General features: G+C 46.5%; 2 protein-coding genes across 3 annotated transcripts; one reads left to right on the top strand and one right to left on the bottom strand.

Annotated features, from left to right (window-relative positions):
* Positions 1-156: 156 nt before the first annotated feature.
* LOC125509593 lies at positions 157-4,934 on the bottom strand. Its single transcript, XM_048674592.1, has 3 exons — positions 4,632-4,934; positions 861-937; positions 157-443 (listed from the first exon to the last, which is right to left on the bottom strand). Exons 1-2 carry the CDS (start codon positions 4,805-4,807, stop codon positions 862-864), a joined length of 252 nt encoding a protein of 83 aa, XP_048530549.1. The 5' UTR covers positions 4,808-4,934; the 3' UTR covers positions 157-443; position 861.
* A 15,690-nt stretch (positions 4,935-20,624) lies between these two features.
* LOC125556173 (serine carboxypeptidase 1-like) lies at positions 20,625-22,832 on the top strand. 2 transcript variants are annotated; one of them, XM_048718955.1, is made up of 8 exons: positions 20,625-21,009; positions 21,133-21,240; positions 21,332-21,606; positions 21,732-21,989; positions 22,081-22,187; positions 22,276-22,362; positions 22,482-22,587; positions 22,677-22,832. In XM_048718955.1, exons 1-8 carry the CDS (start codon positions 20,625-20,627, stop codon positions 22,830-22,832), a joined length of 1,482 nt encoding a protein of 493 aa, XP_048574912.1. The 2 variants fall into 2 exon arrangements, with proteins under 2 accessions (XP_048574912.1, XP_048574911.1); XM_048718954.1 differs by having other exon boundaries at positions 21,118-21,240.
* The last annotated feature ends 261 nt before the right edge of the window (positions 22,833-23,093 follow it).

Here is a 23,093-nt window from a genome sequence, read left to right as displayed (position 1 = left end):
GGTGGCGCGTGTCCGTGGCAGTCCACCTACGTGTTGAGAAGCGGCCACGAGAATGCGGATGAAGGGACACGCATGAGAGAAGCTGCTAGTTCTGGACAAGGACACCAGAGTTGTCTAGCGCACTATGTATGGCACGTGGAGCGGTGACACAAGACGCAGTTCAACGATGGAGAATGTAATTATGTAATTGCAGTGTACTCCAGGGACTGCCATGTCACGCATCACACGCACCGTGCAAAATCGTATAGATCACAGTGGCAGCAGATGAATACAACCCGTTACACGTTCAACTTCAAGAATGAGGTTCCAACACTATGAAGGAAACAATAGGTAGAAAACTCTATCCACGAAACCAAACAGATGCAGAACTTCCTCTGCCATGCCCAACAGCCAGATAGAAAGGAGCTCTTCCAACTGTGGCCCAAGCGGTGAAGGTTATGAAACTGCAATGAACAAGAACACAAAACAAGTAAAGACATGGCGACACAGGCATCGCTAATCATCAACAAAGTACTCCCTCTGTAAACGAATAAAAGACCCCACAAATCCACGGCTAAGCACGCAGGCCCACCCCATAAAAAAAGCACACAGGCCCACACGTCAGTGACTGCAAAACTTCAGATAGGTTGAGCGTTGGCCGAACCAGCCACGCATAAACTTGAACAAGACGTTTTAGATCACTACTACTCCCTCTGTAACTGTAAGTTCACAGAGGGAGTAGCTTGCAAGCGATGGAATGGATGGCGAGTTATATTGAGTTATTGACAGGAGCGAGAATGGATCAGGTTTAACTTACAGTTAATTGAAAAAAAAATTCAAAAAATTGCAGCAAACTAAAGATGATTTGAAAGAAAGCTCACCTTAAGCTTGTTGCTGCTTCTTGTCGAGAATTTTCTTCCAGCGCTTCTGATCGAGCATCATTGTCATGTCTTGCCAGCTGAGATGAGCAGATCGCATGATTAAACACAGACAGTTATTTATTTATTTTGAAAGGGGCAAAAGACTTGCCTCATTCATTGATTAAGAAGGAGAATAGAGTTAAGGTGAGGCTACAAAAACCGACTACAGAAATACAAATGCTGTTACTCTCCCGGCATCAAATTTCCAAAATACAGATGTGGGAATAGTCAGTCCACGAATATACACAAAAAAAGAACAGAAAATCCCCTTTATGCCACTAGCTTTGTTCCCAATCCAACCAAATCAATATTCAAACCGCATACCCAATCGAATGGACAGCACGTGCATTATGGTAACCTTTTTATAAGACATAATAATTTAGAAGGCAGATTTTATGAAGGCCACATAAATATAGTGGAGATCTCACAAGCATAGTGACTTGTCTAGAAATAAAAGGTTATTTGACAATTTTGACAATCAATTGGTAGCTCAACTAGCAAAACACCAGATATGTATAGTGGAAAATTTGACAAATGCCCCATCTTAGTTCGGCCTTCCACCCTTCCCTATAAATGACAACTTGAATGTACAACTCAAGTGTGCAAATCGCACATGCCTATCCCAGAATTCCAGGTGCAGACAAGCTTTTGCTAGTCAATAACACAAATGGGTGCCATCCTTCGTGTTTTCGTGGATTGAGACTTTGAATACTCATCTGTTCAATCCCGCCAGTCAAGAATAACCTCACTACTACTTAACATAATGAAATAGTTTTGCATAATAGTCCTTTTACCAAGAGCAGCAAATAGTTTATACAGAATGTTGATATCAAAACAACAAAATAGAAGTGGATTGCTGGGCTGGAGATGCTTGACCGTGTTGAAGACAAAGACAAGTGAATGGGCACATGGTGTAGAACAAGGAGTCTTGCGATAGGATTAGGGAGCATCCAGTCCTATTCAATGAAACAATGGACAAGCTCACAATAGGAAGCAAGGTCAAGGCGGTGTTCTTGAGCCTCAGCAAGTTCAATAGCATCACAGAGGGCTCATCCAGAAGTGCAACAAGCTGTAGGGGAGGTAGATCAGCTCTCCCAGACGGAATGGAAGTGGATGAGGAAAACTTAAAGAACTATGTGCCCAGTGCACTTGAGCTCAATAGAACAAGGTCACGATAGCGGTCGATAATTGAGGTTGCCAAGAAGTACCACAGGTAGTGGAGCTGGAGATTATGCACCTTGAGAACGCAGGCTTCATGAACACAAGAGGTGACTCAAACTATAGTGCATGCCACTATGCAATGGGCAGGTGGCTAGCCAGAGGAATAGGTATACCATACCAAGCACACCTTGTCCACAACCATGGACTTTTAGAACATCACCAATATAGACTAACTAATAATCACAACTAGCATCTTCTCTGTAGGGTAAACTAATTTTCTACATCTACACATTTCAAAGGTGAAGTGCGTGGTATTTTACATGTACATGTATGTAAATACCACCTTTGTCATTGTTATAAACACAAATGCACTAGCCAGTATAAGGATGAGCTAATATTGTTTACGTTTCTTAGTACAGTATAACACAAGTTTTGAAAAGAGGTGCATTAGATACACCACCATATTTACATTAAATGGAAAGGATAAAATCACTTGATATTTGATAATGGCTTTGTTTAACTCGGCTGCTGAATTAAAGTTCATAGCAGCTTAATAAATAAATTTGGCAGCAGAGCTTCCTAATTTCTCTATCCAGTGTACAGATAACGAGACACATTCTGTAATTAAGGCTTGGAAGCCTATAAATCATAGCTCTCGGCAACATCTTACATATTTATGAGCACGATGTTGCTCACTCCACTTCAACTTTTCTGTTTTCCTTTCCTGGATAAATTTATTTCAGCGCACGCTGAAACTAGGGCGCTCCGTATAGTCCATCCATAAAAAAATCAAGTTCAACAGCCCCATGCACCCTTAACCTCATAAAAGGATGGACATAAGGAACTACGACAAGATTATTCATAAAATAATTTTCTGTGTCAATTCTTGTACCATTACTTAAACTAGTACAAAATTAGGTCCCATACTATCTGCAGTTTAAACCAGTCAGATACTATTAGCATGCATACACATAAATTTCACAAAACGTTGTATGGTAGTCATGTGGACAATAAAAATAACTATCAAACTTCACTAAAAAATGCGAGAGAAGGCATGTGGACAATCAAAGCCGAATCCGAGATTATTTTTTATCAGCGCGAAGTACATAGTTGACAACCTAGCAAGAACATAATTATAAGCAATGCTAAGGAAAAAAACATATCATGGTGGCATGCCACATGTGACCTTTGCATAGGCACACAATCTGGTCTGAAGCATACACCCAATTCTTCAGCCAAAGCATATACCCAAAATCCGAGTTGGATTCATACACTCTTGTTGAGTACTCCCTCCGTCCCATAATATAAGACGTTTTTGCAAGCTATGTCAGCTTGCAAAAACGTCTTATATTATGGGACGGAGGGAGTAACATTTTAGTTGTCCAATTTGTTTACCATATAAGACACTCCAGTCCATGCCATATTATAACACCCGTGTCCAAGTAATGCAAGTCTAAACACTGCCAGAAGGGCAGTTATTTATACTCCCTCCGTTCCTAAATATAAGTCTTTTTAGATATTTCAAATGGACTACCACATACGGATGTATATAGACATATTTTAGAGTGTAGATTCACTCATTTTGCTCCGTATGTAGTCACTTGTTGAAATCTCTAGAAAGACCTATATTTAGGAACGGAGGGAGTAGAAGATAAAGATAGCAAGAACTACTTGGGGCATGGCTAGGCTCAGCATAAAGAAGGTAAGGCTAAGGGGGTCTCAATTTACTATAAGCAGGGAGAAACATTTGACAGAAGAAAAGACCTCCTAGTCCCAAGCAAAGCACATCCAATGGAGATATCGTATCTGTTGATACAACCAGGAAGACCGCAAATAGAGCAGTGCTGACGACCAGGTCGACTACTACTTTCACAATTCAGATAATCTTTCCAGACACATATTGATTGATCATAAAGGTACCTTCAAGAAAATATATATCATTCATCCAATCTGGAAACCATCAGCACAATACGTAACATACATCAACCGAGCATTAACACCGTTCAAGCAGTGATCCTAAAAGCAGAATTCCCATAACCTGGTACTCCTAAATCGAGTAAGATGGGTAGGTAATTCACTGCACAATCAGTGTTCGGCCTTCAAGAACATATATATATATATATATATATATATATATATATATATATATATATATCATTTATCTAATCTGGAAACCACCAGCACAATCAGTGTTCAGGATACCGGTAACTGGTACCATATCGGTCGGGTCCTGAATAGGGATAAATAGGCGAATTTTCCAGTTAATCGGCCAATAAACCACTGAGTAGCGATTAACTGACCGAGATGCCAATTAACTGGCCGATATTTGGGATGCACAATACGTTACATCAACCGAGCATTAACACCGTTCAAACAGCAATCATAGGAACAGAATTCCCATGACTTGGCACTCCTAAATACAGTAAGATGGGTTACATGGGTAGGTAATTCACTGCAGCTCTAGATATATAGATAGATGGATGCCAATTAATCTAAATCAAGAAGACAAAAAAACATATAAACCTAAGCATGAAGGGCGGTTGGTGATAGGTGCTGGGTAGGAAGACATGCCTGTGGGGAAGGGACTTGATGTTGGAGGCGAGGCCGGAGACGTGGTGGTGGACGCAGGCGGCGGCGCCGAGGGCGAAGGCGCCGGTCCAGGTGGAGATGAGCCGCTGCGGGTCCGAGTGCGGCACCGCGGGGTCGCCCCTGTACGCCCGCGCCCAGTAATCGTCGAACTCGCCCATCCTTCCCCCTGACCTTCTGGAAAGTTCTCCGCCCCTTTCGTCGGCGAGGAGGCTGCTCGGGAGGAAGAAGGGATGGATGGGGTTTGGGGGTGACGAGATTGGGCGCAGGGTGGGCGAGAGAATATTCGTGAACCCGGTCTACGAGATATCTGCCGTCCTGTGCTTTGCGATCTGTGCTACGGGTAGCATCGGTGCTCCTTACGGCTCGTTCGGCAGACACGTGTTGAAATTTAGGAATTCTTCATTTGGATTCAATTACCACCAGTCCTCGGAATTGTAAAAATTTGGATGTGTCAAGGGCACATCTAGATGTGCCCTCCTTATTGCACATCTAAATGAGTGAATTAAACATAAAGAGGGAGAAAAAAGGAATTATCTACACGAATCTTGACGTAAGATCAATAATATAGGACTTAGATGTGCAATACTTATGGCACATCTAGATGTGCTTTAGCAAAGCTGTAAAAATTTCTTATAAATTCAACTCGTTTTACAGGAAAAAGATCAGTTTTGCTAAAGCACATCTAGATGTGCTATAAGTATTGCACATCTAAGTCCTATGTCATTAATCTTATGTTGAGATTCGTGTAGATATTTTCTTTTTCTTTTTTCTCTTTCTCTCTATGCTTAACTCACTCACTTAAATGTGCAATAACTAGAGCACATCTAGATGTGCCCTAGACACACCCAAAAAAGATAACCCAAAAAGGTGAAAAGGTCATCTACTTAAGGAAAAACTACCACTTGTTACCAGCATTGTATTTGAAGGCCTAATTATTAACAATAGGAGTCATTGCTAACACCCGTCGACAACATTTTCCATCGTGGCGACTCCCCTTTACTCTCTCCCAAATTGAATCTATCACGTTTGACATCAAGCGCCACTACTAACTTGTCAATACGTAACAGGTCAAGGTTGTGGCGCCTCCACCTAGCCGAGGTGGAGGTGGACAAATCTTCCCTATTCTACTTTACTCCACAAGCGCGACAATTTTGTTGGGGGTAACGACTCCTGACACGGTAGTGGTCACGCCTGAACTCTAAGACGACAAACATTTGCAATGAAATTGATGTCGATCTTCATTTTTGGCTTAATTATCTCGATGTCGATTTTGTGTTGCATGTATACATGGGTGATACGAGTGCCCCCTCACTAAAAAAGTTATCGACATGATGTAGAAGAAGGGGTACTTAAGCCGCATGCTACACCATGGTGGCCGGCGCATGACCATATCATCCCCAAGCCCAAATGAGTGTAGATAATCATGTTCATGGATTTTTTGAAGTGTAGCCTTAGAATGCTACCTCCAAAGTTCTTCTGGGATGCGCTCGAACAAAACATCGAGTTGAATTGCGTCATGCGAAAGTAAGGTCATGCCCAATTAAACTTTCTTCCTTCTTTTCCAAGGAAAACTCATAGACATTTCCTTATTAAATTAAGTTCAAGTGATTGATATTATACCCCCTGAGCCAAAACTGTCATTCCAGAGGGGGGGGGGGTTAAAGAAGGGAAGGGATCCTTTCTTTTTTTGTTGCAATTTTGTCCTTTTTCTCACCCTCTTTACTCACGTATATGACGCATAGTTGGGAGTGAGGCCCTACATTGCTACCTTTTGCATGGTTGTGTCGGGAAGACCCTTCCCCCCCCCCCCTCAAAAGCAAGATTTGCCAGTCTCATACTCCGGCAAGGAGGAAATGGGAAATACAACCATACTAGTGTGAGTGAAACTGGTGTTGGTTAACCTAACCATCTGGATTTAAGTCCTAGACTTACTTGTGAAAATAGTCATGAAAATCAAGCTCACAACATATAAATGCGTCAGCAATCCTTTGAGAGAAGTTGGTTGTGACGCCCGGATAGTTACGCTACAGTAAACCTCTGCTTCATGATGCCACGTCACCACGATTACTGTTGTTAATTTTGCGATGATTCAAATCTCATTCAATTTCAAATTTAAAGTCAAGTCAAACGATTAAAGTTATCGAAAGTCAAAACTAAAATGTTCTTAATGTGACAAATAAATCATGGATATTATTGATGGAGAAACAACATCTTTATAAAATAATTAAATACCCTAAGATGATTAAAACAACAGCAAAAACAATTAGTTATACTCCTAATATATTTTACAAAATACTAAGCTATTTAGCTAGGTGCCAAAGTTATTGTGGCAGTGGTATAATTAATGTTACTATGTTAGGTGCTAATTGGATATTTTACCAAACTAAAACAAATTAGGAAATAAAATTAAAAAAAGTAAAACAAAACAAACAAACAAACAAAAAAAAGAGAGAGGAAAACAGAACCCCCCTGTTCCACTGGGCCAAGTGGCCCAGCTGGCCCAGTCGGCCACACCACCAGGCCGGCCCAACCTGGCAAGGGCCAACCGAGGCCAGCCACCCCCGCTCCTTATCCATCCACCACCGGAACCCTAGCGCACCCCCCCCCTCATCCCCCCGCTCCTCCCACTCCCCCTCGATTCTGGATCGGGGATCCGCCCCCGACGACTGCGCCTCGCGCCCCGACATCGGTGCCCGTCCCCGATGCCGCCTCGCTCCGTCATCGGCCTCCTTCTCGCCGTGATGCCAACGCCGCGTTGCCGCCGACCCAGGCGACCCCGACGCCCGCCTCGCCGACCCATCGCCGAACGCCATCGCCGCCGTCCTCTTCGTCGCCGGTGCCGCGTCGTCGAGCCCTCCCCGAGCCCACTTAGCACCTCTACAGGCTCGTGGTGAGCCCCTCTGCCGATTCCCCGCCTCTCCCCTTCGAGTTCCTCGCCGTAGGAGCCCCGCCCGAGTTAGGCCGCCATGGCCGGAGCTTCGCTTCGTGCGTGCCTTGGCCGCGCTCCCACGCGCCTCTGGCCCCTCCCCGCGCCCGCTCACCGCACTCCCTCACCGCGCCCCGCGGCCCCCCCTGTCGCCGCCCTGCGCCCACGCCGGCGCCGTCCCTTGGCGCTGCCGCTGCTCCAGTCGAAGCGGCGCCCCTGCCGAGCACCGCTCCTCCCTCCGTCCGCCCCTGTTCCGTGCGCCGTCGCAATCCCCGTCCTCCGCCCGGTTGGCGCCCGGCGAGCCCCGCCGTGGTCACCAACCCCCCCTGCTCCGACGATCTGTCGGCTCCGCCCGCCCCTATGGTGCGCCCGAAAGAGCGGGTGCTAGGCACCGTTGCGCCCGCGCCCGTTCGGGCGACAACCGCGCGGCCATGCGCCCGAAAACCCGCAAGGCCCCTGGGGCCAATGACATGGGGGCCCCAGCCCAGAACGTTTTAAAAAAAAAACGAAATAAAAATAAATATATATTAATTAATTAAAATTAAAAATTAATTTGAATTAATAATTAAAATTAGTTAATGAATTAATTAAGTTAATTTAACCATGTTTAATTAAAACTAATTAAGTAGATAGTTTAATTAAACCCTAATTAGACTAATCAGTCAATGACGAATGGGACCCACACGTCAGTTGACCAAGTCAACGCCTCTGGTTGACTGCTGACGTCATGCTGACGTCAGCCATGCACTGTTCCGGATAATGTTGAATTTTAAATAATTAAATAAAATCCTAAAAATGAAATTAAGTCTTTTAAAATTAATATAAAATAAACCGTAGCTCAGATGAAAAAACTTTGTACATGAAAGTTGCTCAGAACGACGAGACGAATCCGGATACGCAACCCGTTCGTCCGCCACGCATCCCTAGCATAGCGAACACGCAACTTCCCCCTCCGGTTCATCTGTCCGAAAACGCGAAACACCGGGAATACTTTCCGGATGTTTCCCCCTTCACCGGTACCACCTCGTACCGCTTAGGGCACACAGCATCACGCCTTGTCATGTCATGCATTTGTTTGCGATTATATTTATTGTTTCTTCCCCCTCTTCTCTCCGTGCTAGACATCCGAGAGACGCCGCTGAACCCAGTACGACTACGGTGTGACGACCCCTCTTCTCTTGCCAGAGCAACCAGGCCAAGCCCCCCCCCTTTGATCACCAGATATCGCCTACTCCTCCTCATACTGCTTGCATTAGAGTAGTGTAGCATGTTACTGCTTTCCGTTCCTATCCTGATGCATAGCCTGTCCTTGCTACTACTGTTGTACCATTTACCTGCTATCCTATGCTTAGTATAGGATGCTAGTGTTCATCAGTGGCCCTACACTCTTGTCCGTCTGCCATGCTATACTACGGCCGTGATCACTTCGGGAGGTGATCACGGCATATACTGTATACTTACACAGTTACATTACCTGTGGTACATGTTCGGAGTTGGCTGAAGGGGCAGGTGGCTCGTAGGAGTACCCGTGAGTGGATCTTTGTGGCGGAAGCGACAGGGCAGGTTGAGACCACCTAGGAGAGAGGTGGGCCTGGCCCTGGTCGGCGTTCGCAGATACTTAACACGTTTAACGAGATCTTGGTATTTGATCTGAGTCTGGCTACTAGCCTATACGCACTAACCATCTACGCGGGGACAGTTATGGGCACTCGACGTCGTGGTATCAGCCGAAGCCTTCGTGACGTCAGCAACTGAGCGGCGCGCGCCGGATTGGACTGGAACGCCTACTAGGCTAGGTCTGCTTCCGGCCGCCCACGCAACGTGCAGGTGTGCTAAGGGCGATGGGCCCAGACCCCTGGGCGCTTAGGTTTAGACCGGCGTGCTGACCTCTCTGTTGGTCTAGGTGGGGCTGCGACGTGTTGATCTTCCGAGGCCGGGCATGACCCAGAAAGTGTGTCCGGCCAAATGGGATCGAGCGTGTTGGGGTTATGTGGTGCACCCCTGCAGGGAAGTTAATCTATTCGAATAGCCGTGATCTTCGGTAACAGGACGACTTGGAGTTGTACCTTGACCTTATGACAACTAGAACCGGATACTTAATAAAACACACCCTTCCAAGTGCAGATACAACCGGTGATCGCTCTCTCATAGGGCGACGAGGGGAGGAATCATCGGTTAGGATTATGCTATGCGATGCTACTTGGAGGACTTCAGTCCACTCTCTTCTACATGCTGTATGACGGAGGCTGCCAGAAGCGTAGTCTTCGAAAGGACTAGCTATCCCCCCTTATCCCGGCTTTCTGCAGTTCAGTCCACATATAATAGCCTTATTCCAGTTGATACCAAAGCATACATATGTAGTATAGCTCCTTGCTTGCGAGTACTTTGGATGAGTACTCACGGTTGCTTTCTCCCTCTTTCCCCCATATCCCTTCTACCTGGTTGTCGCAACCAGATGTTGGAGCCCAGGAGCCAGACGCCACCTTCGACGACGACTCCTACTACACCGGAGGTGCCTACTACTACGTGTTGCCCGCTGACGACGACCAGGAGTAGTTAGGAGGATCCCAGGCAGGAGGCCTGCGCCTCCTTCGATCTGTATCCCAGTTTGTGCTAGCCATCTTATGGCAACTTGTTTAACTTATGTCTGTACTCAGATATTGTTGCTTTCGCTGACTCGTCTATGATCGAGCTCTTGTATTCGAGCCCTCAAGGCCCCTGGCTTGTAATATGATGCTTGTATGACTCATTTTATTTGTAGAGTTGTGTTGTGATATCTTCCCGTGAGTCCCTGATCTTGATCGTACACGTTTGCGTGTATGATTAGTGTACGATTAAATCGGGGGCGTCACAAGTTGGTATCAGAGCCGACTGCCTGTAGGAATCCCCCTTTCCAACTCTTTGGCCGAAGTTGAGTCTAGTCGATGAAAACTATTTTACTAACATGGCTGTGTGGGTTACGGGCCCACGTCGCCATTGGGTGGTGTTAGGATCTTTTATTCCTCGACCTATACTCTGGGACTCCGACCTCTCTTCTATTAGGGTTTAAATGATTTTGCTAAATCTAACATTAGGATCTCGTTATCACTTTCACCTGGAGAGCCCCTTGTTATTGATGATCGTCTGCTGCACCAGAAGACCCTGAAGGTACTCTCCGCTATTAACCCGAGGACTTGTGTTCATCGCATTTACAATTTCCCTTCTATCGTCAACCCTTATGATAACTACTTGCAGTTGTCATTCTTGCATTCATCCCCAGTTGGTCTTGTTATTACAAGATACCCCGAAATACTCGTCGTTGTTTCGATAATCCCTTGATCTTAGTGCCTTGCTGTTCATTGTCACCTGAATACCCATACGGATAATTCTCGCACTTATCGAGTATCCGCTCATCCCCCAGTTATTCGTGTGTTTCACAAAAGTCTTTGAAATACTATTAAATCCTCCGAAAATCCTTGCAGCCTTATTGCTCTACAAATACTTGTCTGCTTGCATTATTGATGCTTTCCATATGTCTGGCAAAATTCGTTAGTATCCTTAGGCACCGTCATTTTGATCCCTTTGATTCAACATGAGTGCGAATGCGCGCAATCATCAGTTGATCCTTTTAAATTATCTTTCCGGCTCAGACGTCATTTTAAACATGAGCTGGTTCTCAACAAAACCAAATGCCGTCGCTTATACCCCTAAGGCTATTCTACTTATCCATCCCTAGTCAGAACATTGCTTCTGATCCCTTGATTTGAAAATAATAAATTCCTTTGCATTTGAGCTCTGGGTTAGTTAGTTGTTTCCATAATCCAATGCCTTTGCCTTGTTACTTCCTCTGGTGGTGTGCCGATGCTCACATCGGCTCTGTTATGGACCGGCAGGTCCTTTGTTGGATTTTATCCGATAGCGTCCTTCATATTCAATTCCTTTGGAAGTTCTTTCTCCATTGGTAAATCCTATCCTCTGATTGACCAACCATGCTCTAATTTCGAGCTTGTGGTATTTACTATTGAAGCTTGAGGTATATGTTTCTAAGATGCCCCGATGGGTTGAACCTATACCTTCTCTAAAACCGTGTGAACCCGAAAGTTTTCACGAGTCATACTCTTCTGGTGCTTCGCCAGATAAAATTTCAACACTGCAACTTCTTCGAAGACGAGAAGTGAATGAAAGGTTATGCATTAAAGAAGTGGGAGTCGACCTTGAACTTTGTGTTCATGCCCATGGACCTGATGTGGAACTTATCATGGAAGCTTCTTGTAGTAATAACTATTTCCTTGATATAATATCCTTGGTAACAGTGAATTGATCCTTTACAATCGTGGTTCCGACCATATGTTCTTCTTAGATCCCATTTCTCGGGCAAGTTTAAGCACTTGTCTTCTGTGGATTAATACACCAGTCCAACCTTTACTTTGATCTTTCGTCAAGTATTACCCCCTGGTATCTCGAGGATATCATGCCATTGCACTACATATTATGAATTTTCGATGAAGTACTACCTTTCCCTGTCTTTGTCACTTCATGGGTTCTGGGTTGTTTGTCAACCGAGAACACCGATAAGTGAATCAAGTCCGCACTCCGATTCAGTAACTCTAAGTAATTTTTGTTGCTTACGAGTTTAATAATCCTTCCAGTCATCCCAAGCCTGATCGGCTATATCATTATCGTGCTAAATTTTAACTGTGCTACCTGGTCCTTATTCTCAGAGCACAACTTTCGGTGATGAGCTAAGCTTACGTCGATCTTCCTTGTCTTATCGTTCCACCTTGAACGACAAGCTTGAATTCGAGTTTGTGTCGTACCCATGGTTCCAATAACCTTTCGCTTCATCATTCGTTTGACTTGATGTCATCGCCGACCGATTACATCTCCATAAACCTCTCGACAGAAATTGTCATGATCATCATCAACATTTCGAGCTCCTCAAGGATATCAATTGAATTCCTGATGAGAAATACCATCCTTGCCCTCGATGATTTGTGTTATCATCGACCACTTTATTGCCTTCCATTCAACACAAACTTATTCGTGTTTTGTGTTATACCTTGAGATCCTTGCTATCCAGCATTTGTTCTTCGATACCTTGGAGTATTACCATCTTTTATGTCAAGAATGTCATGAGAATTTCACCACCTCCTAAGAATTCTTGATATAGTAATACTTCTCGCCATCTCCGTTCGTATCTTGGTCCCCATGTTGTTTCTTACCGGGATACCAGCCATTTAACTATGATGTGTGAATTCAAACTTCTAGCAACCCTATTGCTTTGAACTTAATGGTTGACAGTTCATTCTTAACTATTGGTTATTGGATCACCATTCTAACATTGATCGTGCTACCTAAGCCATATTTCGGGTGCACCTTTCAACCAATGTTTAATTGCGTATGTTTCCCTCGAGCATACATCATTATAGCATTTGATCTCACAAATGTTATATCCTTGTTCACATAATTGTGGAATCCATCTTTTTGGTAATCTCGATGAATTATCGTTGGGTCCATCAGCCACCTCCTCACCCTCTCCTTGATTTAATGATGAACTCTCGTTTCGGAACTCACTTCCATAGTTCATTTTCCAAGGATCTTACAATGTCATCTCGTCAATTTGTGTTGCATCTTTTCTTCTCAGGCATCCCGAGTCTGAGTTATCCCGACACCAATCAGATCTGCATCTCAGTCAGATATGATGGTTGGAACATATTCCCAAGAGTTATCACCTTGGTCTTTATGTGACCTGGTAATGTGATGTCGTGCCTAGCACACCTGGCCCGAGGCCCTATTGTTATAGATTCCTTGTCAGCAAGGTTATCCATTCTTCCATGAGGAAATTGTAAGACTTATTCTACGATTTATTCTTGAGGGATCCCTTGTGTTTACAAAGTCTGAACTTGCTTGAAGACCATGTAATGCTATCTCGAAGCATGTTTGTGGTACTCCAATTGTCAACAAGGACATTTGAAGCCAATGCTAAATGTTTCCTGCTAAATTATCCAAACACCGCTGTATGGGTAATGTCATGAAATTTCTCTCCCTTACCTAAAGAGCTTTTCTACGTTATATCCTATCATGGATATCATGCTCTGCTTGTCCTTGGGAAGGATATACCCCTGAAAGATGTATTTAAACACATTTTTCCTTTCCATTGTTCTGTTTAACCTGAGGATCACATTTTCCTTTCCATTGGTTTGTTTAACCTTTCTTGTGATCTATATGATCTAAACAGTAAGGTTCTTCTGCTCATGTAAACACATCGGTGTACAATTCTGTCAGCAAGACCCTGTTACTATTGTTTATGACATTCCGGTAGCCACCGATGGATGAGAACTTTGCCTATTGGACCGCCTCGTTCAACGAGCAGGAAAATGGTTCTCTTCGTCCCTCGCCCTTGGTACCGACGCTGTTGCCAACACAACTGGCAGGCTACCCTCTGACATGCCTTATCTACATGATCATGCAGGACATCACCCCTCTTCCTACTCTTAACCCACATGGTGGGCCCATAACCCACAGTTCCACAGGATCGAAACCTGACTCTCCTATGCAAACCCCTGTTCCCAAGGTTGTTCCTCGCACTTGGCCTCGTAAGTAATTCACGAGCCACCTTTCGAGAGGATCAGCAATTCTGTTATCAGACACAATACTTATTCCCGTTCCATGAAACCCCTAACACGCCCTGTTTCAGGCATCGAACGATTGCCTGCCCGATCGAAACTTCTCATGGTACCTTCTTACTTTGCTATCGAAATTTTCTTCAGTTACTTTTCGCCACCTTTCCTGGTGTTATCTACCAGATAAGCGACCTTCTAGAGGCCAGTTCTTCCGAAGACACCCATTATCCTTTTACGTAAGTACGATGGAACCCCCGAAGAAAGGATGACGACTTCATCATGATGCCCTAAAGCAGAGGAATGAAGCCATCAACATAATGGATCGACCTCTTTGTGAAGAGCATCCAAGACCAAGAAGATTTGTTAGAATTTCGTAACCAAACATTTCCCCCTTATTCCACCTCTTAAATCTCGGGATGAGATTTCTTGTAGTGGAGGAGAATTGTGACGCCCGGATAGTTACGCTATAGTAAACCTCTGCTTCATGATGCCACGTCACCACGATTACTGTTGTTAATCTTGCGATGATTCAAATCTCATTCAATTTCAAATTTAAAGTCAAGTCAAACGATTAAAGTTATCGAAAGTCAAAACTAAAATGTTCTTAATGTGACAAATAAATCATGGATATTATTGATGGAGAAACAACATCTTTATAAAATAATTAAATACCCTAAGATGATTAAAACAACAGCAAAAACAATTAGTTATACTCCTAATATATTTTACAAAATACTAAGCTATTTAGCTAGGTGCCAAAGTTATTGTGGCAGTGGTATAATTAATGTTACTATGTTAGGTGCTAATTGGATATTTTACCAAACTAAAACAAATTAGGAAATAAAATTAAAAAAAAGTAAAACAAAACAAACAAACAAACAAAAAAAAGAGAGAGGAAAACAGAACCCCCCTGTTCCACTGGGCCAAGTGGCCCAGCTGGCCCAGTCGGCCACACCACCAGGCCGGCCCAACCTGGCAAGGGCCAACCGGCCAGTCCACCCCCGCTCCCTTATCCATCCACCTACCGGAACCCTAATGCACACCCCCCCACTCATCCCCCTCGCTCCTTCCACTCCCCCTCGATCTGGATCGGGGATCCGCGCCCGACGACTGCGCCTCGCGCCCCGACATCGGTGCCCGTCCCCGATGCCGCCTCGCTCCGTCATCGGCCTCCTTCTCGCCGTGATGCCAACGCCGCGTTGCCGCCGACCCAGGCGACCCCGACGCTCGCCTCGCCGACCCATCGCCGAACGCCATCGCCGTCGTCCTCTTCGTCGCCGGTGCCGCGTCGTCGAGCCCTCCCCGAGCCCACTTAGCACCTCTACAGGCTCGTGGTGAGCCCCTCTGCCGATTCCCCGCCTCTCCCCTTCGAGTTCCTCGCCGTAGGAGCCCCGCCCGAGTTAGGCCGCCATGGCCGGAGCTTCGCTTCGTGCGTGCCTTGGCCGCGCTCCCACGCGCCTCTGGCCCCTCCCCGCGCCCTCTCACCGCACTCCCTCACCGCGCCCCGCGGCCCCCCTGTCGCCGCCCTGCGCCCACGCCGGCGCCGACCTTGGCTGCTGCCGCTGCTCCAGTCGAAGCGGCGCCCCTGCCGAGCCCGCTCCTCCCTCCGTCCGCCCCTGTCCCGTGCGCCGTCACAATCCCCGTCCTCCGCCCGGTTGGCGCCCGGCGAGCCCCGCCATGGTCACCAACCCCCCTGCTCCGGCGATCTGCCGGCTCCGCCCGCCCCTGTGGTGCGCCCGAAAGAGCGGGTGCTGGGCACCGTTGCGCCCGCGCCCGTTCGGGTGACAACCGCGCGGCCATGCGCCCGAAACCCGCAAGGCCCCCTGGGGCCAATGACATGGGGGCCCCAGCCCCAGAACGTTTTAATAAAAAAAAACGAAATAAAAATAAATATATAATTAATTAATTAATTAAAAATTAATTAATTAATTAATAATTAAAATAGTTAATGAATTAATTAAGTTAATTAATCATGTTTAATTAAACTAATTAAGTAGATAGTTTAGTTAAACCCTAATTAGACTAATCAGTCAATGACGAATGGGACCCACACGTCAGTTGACCAGTCAACGCCTCTGTTGACTGCTGACGTCATGCTGACGTCAGCATGCACTGTTCCGAATAATGTTGAATTTAAATAATTAAATAAATCCTAAAAATGAAATTAAGTCTTTTAAAATTAATATAAAATAAACCGTAGCTCAGATGAAAAAACTTTGTACATGAAAGTTGCTCAGAACAACGAGACGATTCCGGATACGCAACCCGTTCGTCCGCCACGCATCCCTAGCATAGCGAACACGCAACTTCCCCCCTCCGGTTCATCTGTCCGAAAACGCGAAACACCGGGAATACTTTCCCGGATGTTTCCCCCTTCACCGGTACCACCTCGTACCGCGTTAGTGGCACACCTAGCATCACGCCTTGTCATGTCATGCATTTGTTTGCGATATATTTATTGTTTCTTCCCCCTCTTCTCTTGCTAGACATCGAGACCGACGCCGCTGCTACCCAGTACGACTACGGTGTGGACGACCTCTCTCTCTTGCCAGAGCAACCAGGCAAGCCCCCCCCCTCTTTGATCACCAGATATCGCCTACTCTTCTCTATACTGCTTGCATTAGAGTAGTGTAGCATGTTACTGCTTTCCGTTATTCCTATCCTGATGCATAGCCTGACCTTGCTACTACTGTTGTTACCATTACCTGCTATCCTACTGCTTATTATAGGATGCTAGTGTTCCATCAGTGGCCCTACACTCTTGTCCGTCTGCCATGCTATACTACTGGGCCGTGATCACTTCGGGAGGTGATCACGGGCATATACTGTATACTTTACACAGTTACATTACTTATGTACTGTTCGGAGATGGGGGCTGAAGGGGCAGGTGGCTCCATCCCGGTAGAGGTGGGCCTGGGTTCCCGACGGCCCCCGACTGTTACTTTGAGGCGGAGCGACAGGGCAGGTTGAGACCACCTAGGAGAGAGGTGGGCCTGGCCCTGGTCGGCGTTCGCAGATACTTAACACGTTTAACGAGATCTTGGTATTTGATCTGAGTCTGGCTACTGGCCTATACGCACTAACCATCTACGCGGGGACAGTTATGGGCACTCGACGTCGTGGTATCAGCCGAAGCCTTCGTGACGTCAGCAACGGAGCGGCGCGCGCTGGATTGGACTGGAACGCCTACTAGGCTAGGTCTGCTTCCGGCCGCCCACGCAACGTGCAGGTGTGCTAAGGGCGATGGGCCCAGACCCCTGGGCGCTTAGGTTTAGACCGGCGTGTTGACCTCTCTGTTGGTCTAGGTGGGGCTGCGACGTGTTGATCTTCCGAGGCCGGGCATGACCCAGAAAAGTGTGTCCGGCCAAATGGGATCGAGCGTGTTGGGTTATGTGGTGCACCCCTGCAGGGAAGTTAATCTATTCGAATAGCCGTGATCTTCGGTAACAGGACGACTTGGAGTTGTACCTTGACCTTATGAAAACTAGAACCGGATACTTAATAAAACACACCCTTCCAAGTGCCGGATACAACCGGTGATCGCTCTCTCACAGGGCGACGAGGGGAGGATCATCGGTTAGGATTATGCTATGCGATGCTACTTGGAGGACTTCAGTCCACTCTCTTCTACATGCTGTATGACGGAGGCTGCCAGAAGCGTAGTCTTCGAAAGGACTAGCTATCCCCCCTTATCCCGGCTTTCTGCAGTTCAGTCCACATATAATAGCCTTATTCCAGTTGATACCAAAGCATACATATGTAGTATAGCTCCTTGCTTGCGAGTACTTTGGATGAGTACTCACGGTTGCTTTCTCCCTCTTTCCCCCCTATCCCTTCTACCTGGTTGTCGCAACCAGATGTTGGAGCCCAGGAGCCAGACGCCACCTTCGACGACGACTCCTACTACACCGGAGGTGCCTACTACTACGTGCTGCCCGCTGACGACGACCAGGAGTAGTTAGGAGGATCCCAGGCAGGAGGCCTGCGCCTCCTTCGATCTGTATCCCAGTTTGTGCTAGCCATCTTATGGCAACTTGTTTAACTTATGTCTGTACTCAGATATTGTTGCTTCCGCTGACTCGTCTATGATCGAGCTCTTGTATTCGAGCCCTCAAGGCCCCTGGCTTGTAATATGATGCTTGTATGACTTATTTTATTTGTACAGTTGTGTTGTGATATCTTCCCGTGAGTCCCTGATCTTGATCGTACACGTTTGCGTGTATGATTAGTGTACGATTAAAGGGGGAGCGTCACATTGGTTTATTCAACCTAGGGCAAAAGAGACGTTTTCACATGGATGTGATGTCCCTCCTCTGGTTCAGCCAATCGCTGAGCTAGTTGTGTTTTTTTTACATAATGAGCTGCTTGTGTGTGTGTTTTGCAGGCTAATCTAGTTGTTTTTTTACAGGTAGGGTAGTTTTCACGTGATTCATCATACGGGCTGACGTGGAGCTAATCTATTCATTTTAGTATTAGCGGGTGGGTACCACGCCAGTAAAATTCAAGGGGAGGGGGGAGTTTGAGGGGTTGTGTGTGGTGCATAATGTTCCCAGCCCTAGCCGCCACCATCAAAGTTTTTCTACACACTGTTGCCTAGGTCCCACTCCTCTTCCCTGTCCGGATTTTTTCGACGGCAGCAAGAGGAGTACGGACCCATCCTTCTCATTTTGTTATTTCTTATTAGGTTTTTGTTTCCTAGCGACATCGACAAGGTGGTGGCGGTGATAGTGTTTTGAAATAAGGTATCTCTGGTCTCTCCATACCCCCACGACGTCTGGTTCGGCGTTGATGAAGGGCTTGTGAGATTTCGTGTTCTGAGATTTATTGACTCTCTTCATATCTTGGGAGTTGATGTGTTTTTCAAGTAGATCTATTATCTATTGACTGATTATTGATGTGGCGAATACAACATCTTCTTTCGTGTTGTTTTGGGGCATGCTTCGGTTTCTCCAACCGCATGAACTGGTGGTGATGGATTGCAAGCATGTTGGATGATACTCGAAGTCTCCAACCAACGCTGCTTCAACGATTTTTAGATCTCGTCTTGGGCAAGTAACTATTGTGGTCTTCAAAGCCTGGCATGACGAGGGCGTTGCAAGAGTGTCTTTTTCCTTTACAGTTGGTTAGTGCAATTATCAATCATCGTTGAACGGCATACAATCAAACGAACAAGAAGGGCTCGTATGATTTTCAATGTAATATTTTTACTGATTGTTCTGCCTCAAGTTTCTGTCCATGTAATTGTTTATCTTGATATTTATCAGATCTAAGATCCACTTTAGTATGTTTTCTTTAAAAAAAAGAAAAAATCAGTGCGGTTGAGTTCGTTGTGTGTTTATAGCGTCTCTTAACAACTGACTCCCCTCTCGACTAGGGTTTCCACGCCTCCCGACAGCTCTGGTGCCGATCTTCTTCTTCTCCTCTAACCTTAGGGACATGGAGGCGCGGTGGACCCCAGCCCCTGTCAGTGGAAGGGATCTTGCTCCATTTTAGGTGTTTTTTAGTTTTTTTAGAGTTTGTGTCCTGTTCAGAAAGGCGATACGCCGACGACTCCATGTAGATGGAATAATGCTCTCCCCGCCTGATCCCCATCCCGGTGGTGTGTGTAGCATCTTTGAAGGGCGTGTGGAGGCGTGTTGCCGATGGATTTTGTGGGATTTGATCAGTGTTTGTTTTCGGTGGATTTGGGCTTTGTTCGTCTACGTGTGCTAGTTCTTTGGGGTCTTAATACAACGACTTCCTACAACAAGATTTGCCTGGTTCCACTGAAGGAGAGGTGATGAGCGCAACATGTTTTCGGCTCACTCCAGTGATTGTAGTTGCTGTTAGGTGCTCTATGGACATGAATGTAATTTCTATTGCTTCTTGTGTTCTTTATACTGCCATGATGTTTGATGGATAGGCACTTGTACACTTCGAAATGGAAATTTCCTGGCTACCTTACATGTCACCAAAGCACATAAACCTGGGCGCACATAGTACACGCAAGAATCGCCATTGATTAAGTTCCAAATCATCGTTCTAAACAAGGCCGGTGCGGATAATTAAAGAACCTGCTGAAAACCCACACACCGCACTACTGCAAGGATAACCAACGGCTTAAGTCACTCTCAAATACCTTGGCCGCATGTCAACTCAACCAATCATGGCCGCTTTGACGAATCAAATCATTGGCGCAAAGAAGCAGCGACGAGCCTCCTCGCATTGTCGTCTGAGCGGAAATTAACAAGAACATAAGGATGAATCCAAACCTTGTTGCAATCCTGCAAGCCTTGTTGAAATGCACTGTTCTTACCCGAAACAAACACAGGGATGAATCCAATGCTCCTTGTTGCAATGCAAACGAAACTGCCCTCTTTCCCCTACGTGCAACGCCTATATAAGCCATGCATGGCAAGTGACATTTCTCATCTCTCAGAGACGACCATCTCATCATTCTCATCAGAGATGAAGAGCCTCGCATTGTACTTCTTGCTCCTCGTTTCTGTGGCGGCACTGCCACTGCACGCCAGTGCCTCGCAGGAGGCGCGGCTGAGAGAGTTCATCTCGTCCAGAAGAGGCAGTGTTAGCAGCACCGACACGTTTAGGGTGCGTAACATAGCCGACAGGGTTGCCGGCAGCCTGAGCGCAGAGAACTCTGTCTCCGACCAGAGCTCCATGAAGGCCGCCGACAAGATCACGGCGCTGCCCGGGCAGCCGGAGGGCGTGGACTTCGACCAGTACGGCGGGTACGTGACCGTCGACGAGGAGAACGGCCGCGCCCTCTTCTACTACCTCGTCGAGTCGCCTTCCGGCGCTTCCGAGAAGCCGCTCGTCCTGTGGCTCAACGGAGGTTAGAGCGATCACTGAACATCTCATGTTGGAACATGCATGGCATTGGCAACTGCATAGCTCTAAGGTGCACGTTTATAGATACTGCTGGCTGATCACGCTAGATGTATGTACGCATCCACAGGGCCAGGATGCTCTTCGCTCGGCTTTGGAGCGATGCAGGAGCTCGGCCCCTTCCGCGTAGCCGAAGACAACAAAACGCTCAGCAGAAACATCAACGCCTGGAACAACGGTAAGTACCCATGGCAACTCTAATCCCTCCCCCCCTTGGACCTGCTTAATTACAGACCTCAACTTATTTTGCTTGTGAAAAATAATGGCAGTGGCTAACGTGATCTTCCTGGAGTCGCCCGCTGGCGTCGGGTTCTCTTACTCGAACACGTCTTCGGACTATGACCTGAGCGGCGACGAGAGAACCGCCGACGATGCGTACGTCTTCCTGGTGAAATGGCTGGAGAGGTTCCCGGAGTACAAGGGCCGCGCCTTCTACATCTCCGGCGAGAGCTTCGCCGGGCACTACGTGCCGGAGCTCGCCGCCACCATCCTGTTCCATAACACGTACAACAACAGAACCATAGTAAACCTACAAGGCATCTTGGTACGTGAAATTTACAGTTACACACATGTGTATAAATCTTGAATTTTCTATCTTCGTTTTCGACAACATAAGACTAATTTCTTCTGAACAACGACGACGGTCTCCTTTCTTTCTCCTGACTGAAGGTTGGAAACCCGTATCTGGACGAGAAGAGGAACATCCAGGGGGCCATCGACTTCTTCTGGACCCACGCGGTGATATCCGACGAGGTCTACGCCAATGTCACCAAGAACTGCGACTTCGGCAACTGGGACGGGAATGTCGCTGGCACGGCGTGCAGCGGCGCCTGGGACGTGTTCGACGGCGGCCACATCGACTACTACGACATATACGCTCCGGTTTGCACCCACGCCCCCAACGGAGCACGTTACCCCAGTGGCTACGTAAGGCAACGATTCTCAGTTACTTGTCCAGTCAAAAGTGGAACTATAGTGATCATGGTCTGAATTGCTAGCTAAAACGACATGCATGCAGCTGCCTGGGTATGATCCGTGCAGTGTGTATCCTACCTGGGCGTATCTCAATGATCCGGCGGTGCAGAGCGCTTTCCACGCTAGAACGACGAAGTGGTCACCCTGCAAGTGAGATCCTTCAACTCGCGGCTAATATGTTGAACGCTTGTCATTTTCACCCAGCACGTACCGAACTCATGTGATTTTGCGCTTGCAGAAACCTGCACTGGAAAGATGCGCCGATGTCTATGCTGCCGACCCTGAAATGGTTGATCGAAAGCAAGCTTCCGGTTTGGATATTCAGGTAGCAGATCACGACCACCCAATATTGTCGTCAGACACCTTAAAACTACATTTTAGTTTTTACGTTATTCATATCCATTTCAAATTTCACCACCCAATAAACTTCCCTGCATTGTACAGTGGTGATTTTGATTCCGTGTGCTCACTGCCGGCGACGAGGTACTCCATCCAAGACCTTGGCCTCCCTGTGACCACTCCATGGCGTCCATGGACAGCAAAGGAGGAGGTAAATAAATCCCATAATCAAAAACACTACTCATCTGAATGCATGGCTGGTCACCCTGAAACTGATGGCTTAGCTGGTTGCACTCGCAGGTGGGAGGCTATGTCCAGCAGTACGCCGGAGGATTCACGTTCCTATCTGTGAGGGGAGCAGGGCATCTGGTTCCATCCTTCCAGCCAGAGAGGGCATTGGTGATGTTGAGCTCCTTCCTGAAAGGGACGCTCCCACCTTACGTAGAACAGCAGTGAGTCATATGCCAAGACAGTTGCTAGTTTGCTACGGCATGAAAATGGAGTCGCCACTTGCTATGAGCTAATTAATATTTTCCTTTCGGAGAGGTTTATTTGCTTAATTTTGGTATAGTATGTACTTGTATCTGGTTAGAGTTGAAAAGGTCCGTGTCCCTTCTGAGTGGACATGGATTTCTTTTTGTATGATTTATGATGTAACTTTAAATCAAATAATTAAAACGGCCACGGCTCAGTGGTTACAATTGCACTTCTTGTATT

The sequence above is a fragment of the Triticum urartu genome, chromosome 5 (genome assembly GCF_003073215.2).
Source record: "Triticum urartu cultivar G1812 chromosome 5, Tu2.1, whole genome shotgun sequence".
NCBI lineage: Eukaryota > Viridiplantae > Streptophyta > Magnoliopsida > Poales > Poaceae > Triticum > Triticum urartu.
This window is presented reverse-complemented; position numbering and strand designations above follow the sequence as displayed.